The sequence below is a fragment of the Pristiophorus japonicus genome, chromosome 6 (assembly GCF_044704955.1).
Source record: "Pristiophorus japonicus isolate sPriJap1 chromosome 6, sPriJap1.hap1, whole genome shotgun sequence".
Lineage (NCBI taxonomy): Eukaryota > Metazoa > Chordata > Chondrichthyes > Pristiophoridae > Pristiophorus > Pristiophorus japonicus.
The window spans coordinates 80,416,379-80,431,808 of record NC_091982.1 but is presented as its reverse complement, the minus strand read 5'-3'; the positions used below and the strand labels follow the sequence as shown (position 1 = coordinate 80,431,808).

The following is a 15,430-nucleotide window of genomic DNA, read 5'->3' as shown; positions in this document are numbered from 1 at the left end:
CAGGGGTACTTGCAATTTCAGAAGGATAGGCAGAAAGGAAAAGGAGGCGGGGTAGCTCTGTTAAGAAAGGATGAGATCAGTGCAGTTGTAAGAAATGATACTGGCTCAGAAAATCAAGATGTAGAATCAGTTTGGGTGGAGATAAGAAATAATAAGGGAAAGAAGTCACTGGTGGGAGTGGTCTACAGACCCCCAAACAGTAGCCACAGTGTAGGACAGAGTATAAATCAACAAACAATGGAGGCTTGTAAGAAAGCTACGGCAATAATCATGGGTGATTTTAATCTTCATATTGATTGGACAAATCAAATTGGCAAAGATAGCCTTGAAGAAGAGTGTATGCGGAATGGTTTTTTAAAACAATACGTTGTGGAACCAACCAGAGAGCAGGCTATTTTAGATTTGGTAATGTGTAATAACACGGGATTAATTAATGATCTCGTAGTAAAGGATCCTCTTGGGAAAAGTGATCCTAGCCTGATAGAATTTCAAATTCAGTTTGAGGGTGAGAAAGCGAGGTCACAAATTAGTGTCTTGAACTTATATAAAGGCAATTACAAAGGTATGAGGGCAGAGTTGCCTAAAGTGGACTGGGAAAATAAATTATAGGGCAAACGTTTGAGGCATAACTCTCAGCAAAGCTATATAAATCCAGTGAGAAAGAAAGACCCCAAGAGAAGGATGAACCATCCATGGATAACTACGGAAGTAATTGAAAACAAAGGCATACAATGTTGCGAAGAATATGGAAGGCCAGAGGATTGGGAAATTTTTAGCAAAGGGTGATTAAAGAGAGAGTAAACTAGCAAGAAATATTAAAAACAGACAGTAAGAGCTTCGACAGGTATATAAAAAGGAAGAGTAGCTAAAGTAAATGTTGGTCCCTTAGAGGATGAGACCAGGGAATTAATAAATGGGAAACAGCAGAGACTTTGAACAAATATTTTGTATCGGTCTTCACCGTAGAAGAAACTAAAAGCATCCCAAAAATTGATAATCAAGGGGCTATTGTTGGGGAGGGGGAAGAAACTTAAAACAATCACTATCACTGGAGAAAAAGTATTAGGCAAACTAATGGGACTAAAGGTGGAGAAGTCCCCTGGACCTGATGGCTTGCATCCTCGGGTTTTAAAAGAAGTGGCTGCAGAGATAGTGGATGCATTGGTTGTAATCTACCAAAATTCCCTGGATTCTGGAGAGGTCCCAGCGGATTGGAAAACCGCAAATGTAACGTCCCCATTTAAGAAAGGAAGAGACAGAACGCAGGAAACTATAGATCAGTTAGCCCAACATCTGTCATCAGGAAAATACTAGAGTCTATTATTAAGGAAGTAGTAGCAGAACATTTAGAAAATCATAATGCAGTCAAGCAGAGTCAGCATGTTTTTATGAAAAGGAAATCATGTTTGACAAATTTGCTGAAGTTCTTTGAGATAACGGGCTGGGTGGATAAAGAGGAAGCAGTAGATGGTGTGTATTTGGATTTCCAGAAGGCATTAAATAAGGTGCCACATAAAAGGTTACTGTACAAGAGCTCTCAGGGTTGAGGGCAATAGATTAGCATGTATAGAGGATTGGCTAACTAACAGAAAACCGAGTCGGGATAAATGGGTCATTTTCAGGTTGGCAAACTGTGGACTAGTGGGGTGCCACAGGTATCAGTGCTGGGGCCTCAACTATTTACAATCTATACTAATGACTTGGATGAAGGGACAGAGTGTAATGTAGCCAAATTTGCTGATGATACAAAGATAGGTGGAAAAGCAAGTTGTGAGGAGGATGAAAATAATCTGCAAAGGGATGTAGATGGGCTAAGTGAATGGGCAAAAATGACAGATGGAGTATAATGTGGGAAAGTGTGAGGTTATCCAATTTGGCAGCAAAAATAAAAAAGCTAATTATTTAAATGGGGAGAGATTACAAAATGCTGCGATACAGAGGGGTTTGGGGGTTCTTGTACATGAAACTCAAAGTTAGCATGCAGGTATAGCAAGTAATTAGGAAAGCAAATGGAATCTTGGCCTTTATTGCAAAGGGGATGGATTATAAAAATAAGGTAGTCCTGCTGCAACTGTACAAGGCTTTGGCGAGACCACACTTGGGAGTACTGCATACAGTATTGGTCTCCTTATTTTAAAAAAAAGAGATATACTTGCTTTGGAGGCAGTTCAGGGAAGGTTCACGAGGTTAATTCCTGAGATGAAGGGCTTGTTATATGAAGAATGGTTGAGCAGGTTGAACCTGTAACTCATTGGAGTTTAGACGACAGAGGTGATCTGATTGAAGACTGAGAGGTGATCTTATTGAAATGTATAAGATTCTGAGGAGGCTCGACAGGGTAGATGCAGAGAGGATGTTTCCTCACGAAGGAGTCTAGAATTAAGGGAGGCGGCATAGTCTCAGAATAAGGGGTCGCCCATCTAAAATGGAAATGAGGAGTTTCTTCTCTCAAAAGGGTCATGAATCTTTGCAATTCTCTACTTCAGAGAGCAGGAGGCTAGGTCATTGAATATATTTAAGTTGGAGATACAGATTTTTGAAAAATAAGGAAGGCAAGGGTATGGGGAGAGGGCAGGGAAGTGGAGTTGAGGCCAGGATCAGATCATCCATGATCTTATTGAATGACAGAGCAGGCTTGAGGGGCCAGATAGCCTACTTCTGTTCCTATTTGTTTTGTTGTATGATAAGAACATATCCTTGAATGATTCCAAAACAAAACCTTTACTGTGTACAGATAGTGACAGTGATGAATTCCATAACTGGAATAAATGAACTTCACTCGCCTATTTAGGAACAATAACCAGATTTAGGGGGCGGTGGGGGGGGGGGCGAAAGCACGCGCAAGACAATAAAAGAGGAAGGTGATAGAGTGTTGCAAGGTGACTAGATATGTTTAAAGCTTAAAAAACCCACACTTATGCAAAAGGTTTTTAATTAAGGAAAGTAAAATAGTGTCATTTATACTTCATTGAAAAAAAAGTATCAATCTGTGCACCACCCGCAGTTAAAGTTCAAAAATAAATCTGCCAGAATTCTGAACTTTGAAGATGACTATTTGTGTGGCAGTGTTTTCAAATTTCGATGCCAAGAAATCTTGCGGTGTTGAGCACATCATCTCTCATCAGATAGCAGCCACACAACCGTCGGTAGCCAGTGAATGCATCACGACCATGCAGGACTCTCCAATTATCCACAAATAGAACCTGTAGTAGACACAGTAGCCATTAAACCTACTATTTCAGCACATGTGGAACAGAGTTTGGACTTCCCAGTATGGAGCAACTATTGCAAAAGAATTAACAGCATTGTTCTTCTCCCCATCCCAAAGATTTGTTGCCATAGGAGCGATGTAGAGAAGTGTTCAGAATCTAAATGCAGCTTTAGTATACAGCAGATTCAGTTGCACATGTGGACAGTGTACTTGTTGTTCCTCTATACAAATTGCAGTGAAATTGGAGGGCAAATAAAACAACTTCCATTATTCATCGACCAAGTAGGACAACTCCAGCCATCATACACAGCAGGCAGAGTGGTCAAAACAAATATAGAGTTGCTTTTGATGTAATTATGTTGCCCTTGAACAGCTGTTTAGTAATTTAAATCAATGTTTAAACCATTACATGTGAAGAGGTTTGAGTTAAAAAAAAATTGAAGTCAGCCACTTAAATCAGAGTAAATGAAGCTGTTAAGTTTTTTCTAAAAAAGGCCATTAACGAAATGCCGTGCAAGTATAGTCCTTAAATCCATGCAAAAGGGAGGTGGGCAAGGAATACTTAAGGGCATGAAGCATAATAAAATTGTTTGCCACAAAGTACCCTATAATACTGTCCTGGAGACAGCATTCAAATAAACTAGCTTACAAAAACACAAGAAATAGGAGCAGGCCATTCACTCCACTACCCCATTATCCAAAAATCTATCAATCCCTGCCTTGAATATACTGAGCCTCCACAGCCCTCTGGGGTAGAGAATTCCAAAGATGCACCACCCTCCGAGTGAAGAAATTTCACATCAGTCCTAAGTGGCCAACCCCTTATTCGGGGATATAACCCCTGGTTTTAGACTCCCCAGCCAGGGGAAACATCCTCCTTGCATCTACCTAGTCAAGCCCTGCAAGAATTTGGGATGTTTCAATGAGACCACCTCATTCCTCTAAACTCCAGGAATATAGGCCAAGTCTGTTCAGTCTCTCCTCATAGGACAATCCCACCATCCCAGGAATCAGTCTGATAAACCTTCATTGCACTCCTATGGCAAGTATATCCTTCCTTAGGTAAGGAGACCAAAATTGTACACAATACTTCTGGTGTGGTCTCACCAGGGCCCAATATAATTCAGGAAGACATCTTACTTTTGTACTCAAATCCTCTTGTAATAAATGCCAACATAACATTTGCTTTTTTAATTGCTTGCTGTACTTGCAGGTTAACTTTCAGTGATTTGTGTACAAGAACATCCAAGTCCCTTTGAACACCAACATTTCCCAATCTCACCATTTAAAAAATACTCATTTTGCTATTTTTCCTTCCAAAGTGGATAACTTCACATATTCCATTTACCATGTCTGTATCCCCTTGAAGCCTTTTTGCATCCTCCTCACAACTTGCATTCCATCTAGCTTTGCATCACCAGCAAACTTGGATATATTACATTTGGTCCCCTCATCCAAATCATTGATATAGATTGTGAATAGCTGAGGGCAAGGCACTGATCCTTAGGGCACCCCACTAGTTACAGTCTGCCAACCCAAAACTGACCCGTTTATTCCTATTCTCTGTTTTCCAAAATCAGTTAACCAATCCTCAATCCATGCTAGTAGATTACCCCCAATCTCATGAGCCCTAATTTTGTTTAATAACCTCGTGTGGCACCTTATTGAATGCCTTCTGAAAATCCAAAAATACCACATCCTATTCTGCTAGTTACAACCTCAAAATGAACAGATTAGTCAATGTGATTTCCCTGATGGGAACAGTAAACCTCAAACTTAAAAATTTGCAGTTAAAAGGCACGTTGCAGCCAGCATTCTATGACAATATCCACCATAGAACCTTTGCACTCAATATGCCTTTATAGGGTCAGTGGAGCACGCCTTTCATTGGGCCATGCCCGTTTCACCACTGCCCAAGATGAATGAATGGTGTTTTGGATTAAGCTTATGCCCAGTGGAGAATATTCACCTATCGGAAATCATCTCCTTCAATGCAAATAAAAGCCCAGCAGCAGTCGGTGAGCGAGCAGTGCGGGGAGGAGCAGCATCAGCGGCAGTCCGGGGTCAGCAGCCTACAAAGGCCCAGCGGCAGTCGGTGAGCGAGCAGTGCGGGGAGGAGCAGCATCAGCGGCAGTCCGGGGTCAGCAGCCGACAAAGGCCCAGCGGCAGTCGGTGAGCGAGCAGTGCGGGGAGGAGCAGCATCAGCGGCAGTCCGGGGTCAGCAGCCTACAAAGGCCCAGCGGCAGTCGGTGAGCGAGCAGTGCAGGGAGGAGCAGCATCAGCGGCAGTCCGGGGTCAGCAGCCTACAAAGGCCCAGCGGCAGTCGGTGAGCGAGCAGTGCAGGGAGGAGGGACAAGAAATCAAAGTGACGTCACAGCCAAGCTGGTAAGTGATTGGCTGATGAGTATATCTTTGATTTTGTGTTCTAATAGACAAGAGGATAAATTATTAAATAGCTGTTTAGTGTGTGTAGTGGGAGTCAGTGTTTTTGCTGGGTAATTTAAGGGTAACTAGTGGGATGGCAGGGACAGCTCGTTCAAACGGAATGCAACACCTGTGCCATGTGGGAATTCCTGGCCGCTTCCTGCAACGGGGATGACCACATGTGCAGGAAGTGTCTCCAGCTCCTCCAACTCGCGCGCCGAGTCTCGGAGCTTGAGCGAGGACTGGAGGCACTGAGGAGCATCCAAGAGAATGAGAGGTACGTGGATAGCTCGTTTCAGGCTTTGGTCACCCCACAGATTAAAAGGGTATAGGAGGATAGAGAATGGGTGACCATCGCACACAAGAGTATGGCGAGGCAGGTAGTGCAGGAGTCCCCTCAGGCTTTCCCGCTCTCCAACCGGTACTCTATTCTGACTACTAGCGAGGGCAGTGATGCCTCTGGGGAGTGCAGCCAGGGTCAAGTCCACAGCACCGTGGGTGGCTCAGCTGTACCGGGGGGGGGGGGGGAGGAAGAAGACGGGAAGGGCTATAGTGATAGCAGATTCAATAGTTAAGGGAGCAGATAGGCGCTTCTGCGGCAGCAAAGGTGACATCAGGATGGTGTGTTGCCTCCCTGGTGCAAGGGTCAATGATGTCACTGAGCGACTGCAGGGCATTCTGGGGAGGGAAGAGGATCAGCCACTGGTTGTGGTCCACATTGGTACCAACGACATAGGTAGAAAGAGGGGTGAGGTTCTGAAAGCAGAGTTTAGGGAGCTAGGAGTAAGATTGAAAGCCAGGACCTCAAAGGTGGTAATCTCGGGATTACTGCCAGTGCCACGTACTAGTGAGGGTAGAAATAGGAAGGCTAGTCAGATAAATACATGGCTGGGGCATTGGTGTAGGAGGGAGGGCTTTAGTTTCCTGAACAATTGGGACCACTTCTGGGGTAGGTGGGACCTGTACAAGTTGGACAGGTTACACCTCAACAGAGATGGGACCAATGTTCTCGCGAGTGGTTTTGATAGTGCGGTTGGGAGGGCTTTAAACTAGCTTGGCAGGGGGATGGGAACCCAGGAGAGGGCTGTGAGCTAGTTAGAGTGGGTGAGAGCTTAGATGAACAGAACCCCAAGAAAGAATGCAAAAGGCAGAAGGCAACAGAGCAGAGTAGCACTGGGATAAGTGTAAACCACAAGGTGATAGGAAGGGACAATATGTATGAATATAAAGGGGCTGCAGGAGGGGTTAAAACTAAAAATCATGGTTTAAAAACTAGTATTAAAACACTTTACCTAAACGCACACAGCATTCGAAATAAAGTAAATGAGTTGACGGCACAAATCATTACAAATGGGTATGATTTGGTGGCCATTACAGAAACGTGGTTGCAGGGTGGCCAAGACTGGGAATTAAACATACAGGGGTATCTGACAATTTGGAAAGATAGACAAGAAGGGAAAGGAGGTGGGGTAGCTCTGTTAATAAAGGATGATATCAGGGCAGTTGTGAGAGACGATATTGGCTCTAATGAACAAAATGTTGAATCATTGTGGGTGGAGATTAGAGATAGTAAGGGGAAAAAGTCACTTGTGGGCATAGCTTATAGGCCCCCAAATAATAACTTCACGGTGGGGCAGACAATAATCAAGGGAATAATAGAGGCATGTGAAAAAGGAACGGCAGTAATCATGGGGGATTTTAACCTACATATCGATTGGTCAAATCAAATTGCATGGGGTAGCCTTGAGGAGGAATTCATAGAATGCATACGGGATTGTTTCTGAGAACAGTATGTTACAGAACCTACAAGGGAGCAAGCGATCCTAGATCTGGTCCTGTGTAATGAGACAAGAATAATAAACGATCTCCTAGTAAAAGATCCTCTCGGAATGAGTGATCACAGTATGGTTGAATTTGTAATACAGATTGAGGGTGAGGAAGTAGTGTCTCAAACGAGCGTACTATGCTTAAACAAAGGGGACTACAGTGGGATGAGGGCAGAGTTGGCTAAAGTGGACTGGGGACACAGACTAAACGGTGGCACAATTGAGGAACAGTGGAGGACTTTTAAGGAGCTCTTTTAGTGCTCAACAAAAATATATTCCATTGAAAAGGAAGGGCGGTAAGAGAAGGGATAACCAGCCGTGGATAACCAAGGAAATAAAGGAGGGTATCAAATTAAAAACCAATGCGTATAAGGTGGCCAAGGTTAGTGGAAAACGAGAAGATTGGGAAAATTTTAAACAACAGCAAAGAATGACTAAAAAAGCAATAAAGAAAGGAAAGATAGATGATGAAAGTAAAATTGCGCAAAACATAAAAACAGATAGTAAAAGCTTTTACAGATATATAAAACGGAAAAGTGTGACTAAAGTAAATGTTGGTCCCTTAGAAGATGAGAAGGGGGATTTAATAATGGGAAATGTGGAAATGGCTGAGACCTTAAACAATTATTTTGCTTCGGTCTTCACAGTGGAAGACACTAAAACCATGCCAAAAATTGCTGGTCACGGGAATGTGAGAAGGGAGGACCTCGAGACAATCACCATCACTAGGGTGGTAGTGCTGGACAGGCTAATGGATCTCAAGGTAGACAAGTCCCCTGGTCCTGATGAAATGCATCCCAGGGTTTTAAAAGAGATGGTGGAAGTTATAGCAGATGCATTCGTTATAATCTACCAAAATTCTCTGGACTCTGGGGAGGTACCATCGGATTGGAAAGCTGCTAATGTAATGCCTCTGTTTAAAAAGGGGGACAGACAAAAAGGCAGGTAACTCTAGGCCGGTTAGTTTAACATCTGTAGTGGGGAAAATGCTTGAAGCTATCATTAAGGAAGAAATAGCGGGACATCTAGATAGGAATAGTGCAATCAAGCAGACGCAACATGGATTCATGAAGGGGAAATCATGTTTAACTAATTTACTGGAATTCTTTGAGGATATAACGAGCATGGTGGATAGAGGTGTGCCGATGGATGTGGTGTATTTAGATTCCCAAAAGGCATTCGATAAGGTGCCACACAAAAGGTTACTGCAGAAGATAAAGGAACACGGAGTCAGAGGAAATGTATTAGCATGGATAGAGAATTGGCTGGCTAACAGAAAGCAGAGAGTCGGGATAAATGGGTACTTTTCGGATTGGAAATTGGTGATTAGTGGTGTGCCACAGGGATCGGTGCTGAGACCACAACTGTTTACAATATACATAGATGACCTGGAAGAGGGGACAGAGTGTAGTGTAACAAAATTTGCAGATGGCACAAAGATTAGTGGGAAAGCGGGTTGTGAGGACGACACAGATAGGCTGCAAAGAAATTTAGATAGGTTAAGCGAATGGGCTAAGGTTTGGCAGATGGAATACAATGTCGGAAAATGTGAGGTCATCCACCTTGGGAAAAAAAAAACAGTAAAAAAGGGAATATTATTTGAATGGGGAGAAATTACAACATGCTGCGGTGCAGAGGGACCTGGTGGTCCTTGTGCATGAATCCCAAAAAGTTAGTTTGCAGGTGCAGCAAGTGATCAGGAAGGCAAATGGAATGTTGGCCTTCATTGCGAGGGATGGAGTACAAAAGCAGGGAGGTCCTGCTGAACTGTACAGGGTATTGGTGAGGTCGCACCTGGAGTACTGTGTGTGGTTTTGGTTACCTTACTTAAGGAAGGATATACTAGCTTTGGAGAAGGTACAGAGACGATTCACTAGGCTGATTCCGGAGATGAGGGGGTTACCTTATGATGATAGATTGAGTAGACTGGGTCTTTACTCGTTGGAGTTCAGAAGGATGAGGGGTGATCTTATAGAAACATTTAAAATAATGAAAGGGATAGACAAGATAGAGGCAGAGAGGTTGTTTCCACTGGTCGGGGAGACTAGAACTAAGGGGCACAGCCTCAAAATACGGGGGAGCCAATTTAAAACAGAGCTGAGAAGGAATTTCTTCTCCCAGAGGGTTGTGAATCTGTGGAATTCTCTGCCCAAGGAAGCAGTTGAGGCTAGTTCGTTGAATGTATTCAAATCACAGATAGATAGATTTTTAACCAATAAGGGAATTAAGGGTTATGGGGAGCGGGCGGGTAAGTGAAGCCGAGTCCACAGCCAGATCAGCCATGATCTTGTTGAATGGCGGAGCAGGCTCGAGGGGCTAGATGGCCTACTCCTGTTCCTAATTCTTATGTAATTATGTACTTATGATCTGAATCCTTTGCAGAGTTAGTAATGTAAAGTTTAGAATTAATGGATAGTGATGCCATTAAGTGTATTGAAACATTAACATGAACACTGTGCAAACCCTAGTTCTTATATTTGGTGGTGTGGTGGTGTCCATTACCTAAATGTATTAATCTATGACAGAATGCAAGACTACTCCAAAACTGTCAAGTTGAGATCACTTAAGGCATTATGCTGTATCCCAGACAGTAGGTGGGTTGGGCCATTACTAAAATCCAATGTGGTAAATGGATCTTGCACTGACAAACTAACTCACCCAGGCTTGGAAACTGCCACATTTTTAAGTTGTACAAATTTGCCTTACAATAGGAAACAGTTCTGCTGATTCAAGCAAGTGAATATACTGGTCCGATTGCCATCAGACACCGGTACTCCATTTGTCTCCTTGCTGTGTAAATGCAAAGGTCACTACAATACCAAAAGAGGGATTTGTAACACTATTTCGAACCTACACAGTTCAACATCCAAACTGTATCACCATCTGCTCACTTACCTTTCCAGGTTTGAGTTTTACCCAGATTTCATTCTCTGGCTTCCTGAGTTCTTTTGTAAGGGCTCGGTGTGCAACATACCATTGGTGGACTACATCATGAGGTGCTGTGCTTATGACCGTTCGGTCATAATTGTTATACCTGCAGACAAAGCAATAGTTTAAAAGATGCTGCCCGTTAGGAAATACAAAGATTTGAAAAAATGGTGCTCTTTGTTGGAACTTTTAACAAGGTGATTTGATAAAAGTTTGAACATTAGTAGGACAGTAGGTAGAAACACTGTTTCCAATGGTTAAGGAATCTATTAATAAGTGACAGATATAAGAGCTTTAGAGTGGAGCAGGAGAATCTTTAAAAATTATCAAAACACAGAATTTGATTTTTAAATATATATATTCTTTCATGGGATGTGGGTGTCCCTAGCAAGGCCAGCATTTATTGCCTATCCCCAATTGCCCACGAGATGGTGAGCCACTTTCTTGAACCGCTGCAGTCAGCATGGCGAAGGTACTCCACTAGTGCTGTTATGGGTAGTTCCAGAATTTTGACCCAATGGCGATGAAGGAACAGCAATAAATTTCTAAAACAGGGTAGCATGCGGCTTGGAGGTGGTGGTTTTCCCATGCACCTGCCCTTCCAGGTGGAAGTCGCGGGTTCGAGAGGTGCTGTCGAAGAAGCCTTGACTCGTTGCTATAGTGCAACTTGTAGATGGTATACACTGCAGCCACCATTTTCTGGGACACTCCTGTGCTAGGGAAAGAGGAAGCCAAGGTTCCTGCTCATTGGTGACCCTAAATTGAACATATGCATTTCAGGTAAGAATAGGATAGTCCTATGCCATGCATGGTTGAATAGCTACAATTCAGCATCTAGATTCACAGAAGAATGGCTATGATACTGGAGGGCCACTGGCATCTAGAAATTTACGTGTCGGTGTTCCAGGGTGGGGGAAAAAAAAAAGGGCGAAAGGAAATTAATCTGGAAAAAGTTATTCTGAAAGTCAGTTAATGTGAAGCTCAAACCAGATTACAGTTCATCCCAGTCTGAACCATCTTTTGAGATTACATTACAGCAATCCTTAAAAAGGAATGTATTCATACAATTTAAGGGGCAATACCACTGAATCATCAGTCCAAACTTTGTCTGGAGAAGAGTAAAAGGGATGCCAAGAGAAGTCAGACACTTCCTTACTGGAAACTCATCGCCACCTGCTGAAGTGTCTGAGTAGTCATACATATGCTCCTTCAGAGAGGAGGACAGAAAATTAAACATTTGTTGCTTGCTCTCACCTAATCAGGTACAATTCGTTATTCCATGGATAAACATTCAGAACTGGTCCAATTCCAATCATGTGATTGTGACATTGTCCTACATTCTCTATGTATTCATGTTTTATTGGTACTTTAGTAAGTACTTCAAAGTTGTGTGGATTTTCTTTTCGTACATTGTTTGCAGCATTAAACCCATCCTCCAACAGAGTTCTTCCACCTGTTCCATCATGCCTCAGACAATGGAACAACTGAACTCTAAAAGAGAAGAAGAAATGAGCAGGATACATGACAGACAACAAATTAATTTAGGGCTCAGATTAGGTTTGTGACTGGATATTAAACTGAACATCTCTTCATCTCCAGGAAGAGTGCTGGAATATAATCCAGAATTAGAGAAAATTATCTAGTTCTTAGCCCAATACCCCTTGCACTGCAAGTTTCAGATGGTTATTTAACAAAATTAGGCACCATCCCTGCCCAACATCCACAGTTCTAACAGGGTTCAGTAGATAATGATCATGTGTTTTTTTTCCCCCTTTGAACTCCAACTGAGATCAGTAACACCAGGCAGGGGTTCAAATCTGGAACATTACTGGTCTGTCTCAGGGTAATTAGCAGAGATTGCATTGGATTGGATTCCAATGTCATTTTTAAAAGTTAGAACTCTAAATTTCACCTCAGTTTAAGGATTATGCTACTCCCTTTTTTTTAAAAAAAAAGGGGTGGGCAATACTTCATGAGAGAATAAAATCTTTTGGTTTCCTCCCTCCCCTCCCCTACCACCAGCACCACCACAGGAAGGAAAGGCATACAAGTGGACTGGTAAGCCTTAAAGGTGGTGTCAGTAGAACTACAGACCCAGCAGATCAGCAGCCTTAAATCTTAGCTGGGAAATGGTGGACGACGAGGAAAATTAAATTGAAAAAGAAAATACCTAGTAATATTACATCCAACAAGTAATGCACATACCCACATGGTTCCTGAAAATAAGTTGTGTCTATATGCCGATCCAGTGCCACTTTTGTGTAAGCAGTGTCACTACGAGAGAAGTCTGAAGTAAAATCCCACATTCGGCCGTAAATAGATTCCCTGTAGCAATAAGAAAGCCAATTTACAATCATGTCAAAGTACACCTGGAAGAAAATGTAGGGTTTTTTTTGTTGCTTGTGTTCACCAAACATTACTGAAATACTGGACAGCTGCAAGTTGCTTTCTTTTTGAAAATACAATAGGAATTCTAACCGTATAACCAGAGGCTGTTAGCAGCAGGTAGCATTTGAGGGCCACGAGCCCCCGACTGCTGTTGCACTGACTACATCTTTTAACACCAACGCTATATTTAAGATAATGTTCCAGTTTCTAATCATTACCCTTACTTAATTCAGAATCCTGAACTTGGTCTTGAAAGCCAACATTAATTTTTAAAATGATTTTTTTTTCCAGCAAGTTTTAATTTAAGTCAGTCAATGCTTAAGATAATATACATCATATCTTATTACTCAGCATGAGGTAGAGGCAGGGCAAGAGACCAATCTTCGAAAAAAATGCCCAACAGGTGATGGTTGGCAACTCCTTAAATCAGCAACCGATCAGCCATTGAGTGGGACCCTTCAGTGAACCAATGTTAAACACAAAAACAAACAATTATGCTCCAAAACCAGGAGACCACCAAGTAATAAATGGCATAGGCAATAAAGACAACATAACGACAGATTCATGGGTTCTGAACTTTCTCAGACATTTGGTTGGGCATCAGAATCCTGAAGAAGTCGTCCTCAATGTTTAAGGTAAGAAAGGAAGTAAGTTAATTAGCCAAATAAGAATTCCTCTACCCATTCCTATTTTACTCAATTTAAAATACAGCATTAACCATGAACGTTAATATCTTCTGCAGTTTGTTTTTGTGAAAATGTAAATTAATTGCACTGGTCAAAGTATGTGTTTGTACTTTTCTGTAGATTCACAAGTATTCCATTGAGCATGAAGAAACAGATTAACTTGGTACATTCTCTTTTCTATTCAACATAGCCTCCTCTCCAGGTATAGATGTGTAAACTGATGAGCAATGCTCTCCGGAAAGACTGCCCAATAGCAAGTGAGAAAACACCACATTGATATCCTTTTTGGATTATATATAAATCTAATTTGAAATTTAAAAACAAACTATTCACCTCTAACCACTCCAGAGTTGAAGCACTGAGACAACTTTTAGCTTTCCAGCAACATACGGTTACAGATGGTAACTTTTCAGTTACTCCTCAGACTTTTCCACTATATTCAGATAGCTTGTTTCAGTCTAGTGATTAATCCTACTCTAGTAAATTGAGATAGTGCTGTGTTTGGAAAGACTAACAGCGTAATTTGGCTATAGAGAAAACAAATATAGGGTTTTAGTTGCATAGCTATGACCGAAGTATTACTTAGAGGACTACACAAGACTTTGGAACATTGCACTGGAGTATTATTTCTAGTTTTGGTATGGATTCGCTGCTGTCCTTTAAAAATATATTTGCAACAGTAAATACCATCATTAATAAATTAGATCTAAAGGCATTCAAAAATAAGCAAGATAGGACAGCCAAGACTCCCTGCAATTCACATGCCATGTGCAAACTCCAAGGCGCTTCAAGTGTTCTGGATAACCTATGTGCAGGAAGTGTCTCCAGTTGCTTGAAGGAAGCTCAGGGTTGGAGCTTCAAGAGTAGCTGGAGTCCCTGTAGGGCATACAGGAGACAGAGAGTGTCCTGGAGTGCATGTATCAGGAGGTGCTCACCCTGCAGGTCTGGGGGGCGGGAGGAGTGGAGATAGTAAATGGGTGGGCAGGATAGGATGAGGCAGGCAGTGCAGGAATCCTCCTGGAGTGTGGCACTCCCGATTTTCAATGCTGAATACCAGAGGGCGATGACACCTTGGGAGAGTGCAGTCTAGAGCACATCCATATGGGGCAAATGACTGCACATGCAGTGGTCATTGTGGATTTGATGGGTAGGAGGATAGATAGGCATTTCTGCAACCGCTGACCCCAGTCCCACATGATGTGTTGCTTCCCTGGTGCCAGGGTAAACAGCCAGAAGTTGTGGTCCATGTGGGAACCAATGACCTGGAGAAAAAAAAAAAGATTCAAGGTCCTGCATTCTGTTTCAGCAGCTAGGGAGGAAGCTAAAACGCAGGACCTCAAAGAGAAAATAATCTCTGGATTACTCCCAGTGCTAGTGAGTATAGGAATAGTGGGATAAAATGTTACCACATGGCTTGAGAAATGGTGCAGGAACGAGGGCTGTAGAATCCTGGGGACTTGGAGCTAGTTGCTGGGGCAGGAGGGACCTGGTTACACCTCGGAGCTGGGATCAATGACCTTGAAGGAAGGCCACTGTGGGGGGAGGGTTTAAACTAATGTGGATGGGCATCAGGATGAAATATTCGGGGAGATACAAGGTGTACAGAGGGGTGGAAGAGGCAAATAGCACTGGATTGTGGAAATAGAAGGAATCAGACAGGGGGCAAATACAAAAAAAAAAGTCCAAGATGGGTTTACAGTGCATGTACATAAATACATGCGGTGAGCTGCAGGCACAAGTTACCACATGGAACAGCAGCAATAGCAGACCTGGCTCAAGAAGAGGAACTTAATATTCCTGGCTACAAGGTATTCAGGAAAGATAGGAAAAGAAAAGGAGGGAGTGCTGGTGGCAGTATTGATCAAAGAACAGAGGATGGGACGACCTTGGATCTAGCCTGGGGGCGAAGGAGGTTGTACGGGTTCCCATTGGTTCTATAGTTTAGACTCACTCCAGCAGGGAGCTTG

The 15,430-nt window shown here is 42.6% G+C and overlaps 1 protein-coding gene across 3 annotated transcripts in view; it reads right to left on the bottom strand.

The window, feature by feature from the left end:
* Positions 1-2,915: 2,915 nt before the first annotated feature.
* The window catches only part of tmlhe (trimethyllysine hydroxylase, epsilon), a 50,993-nt gene continuing 38,478 nt past the window's right edge, over positions 2,916-15,430 (bottom strand). For all 3 annotated transcript variants that reach the window (XM_070882982.1, XM_070882981.1, XM_070882983.1), the window contains 4 exons: positions 12,595-12,714; positions 11,644-11,880; positions 10,357-10,495; positions 2,916-3,203 (listed from right to left, as the gene is read on the bottom strand). In XM_070882982.1, the coding sequence (XP_070739083.1) occupies positions 3,072-3,203; positions 10,357-10,495; positions 11,644-11,880; positions 12,595-12,714 (628 nt within the window). In that variant the 3' untranslated portion in view covers positions 2,916-3,071. The remainder of the gene's footprint in view (positions 3,204-10,356; positions 10,496-11,643; positions 11,881-12,594; positions 12,715-15,430) is intronic.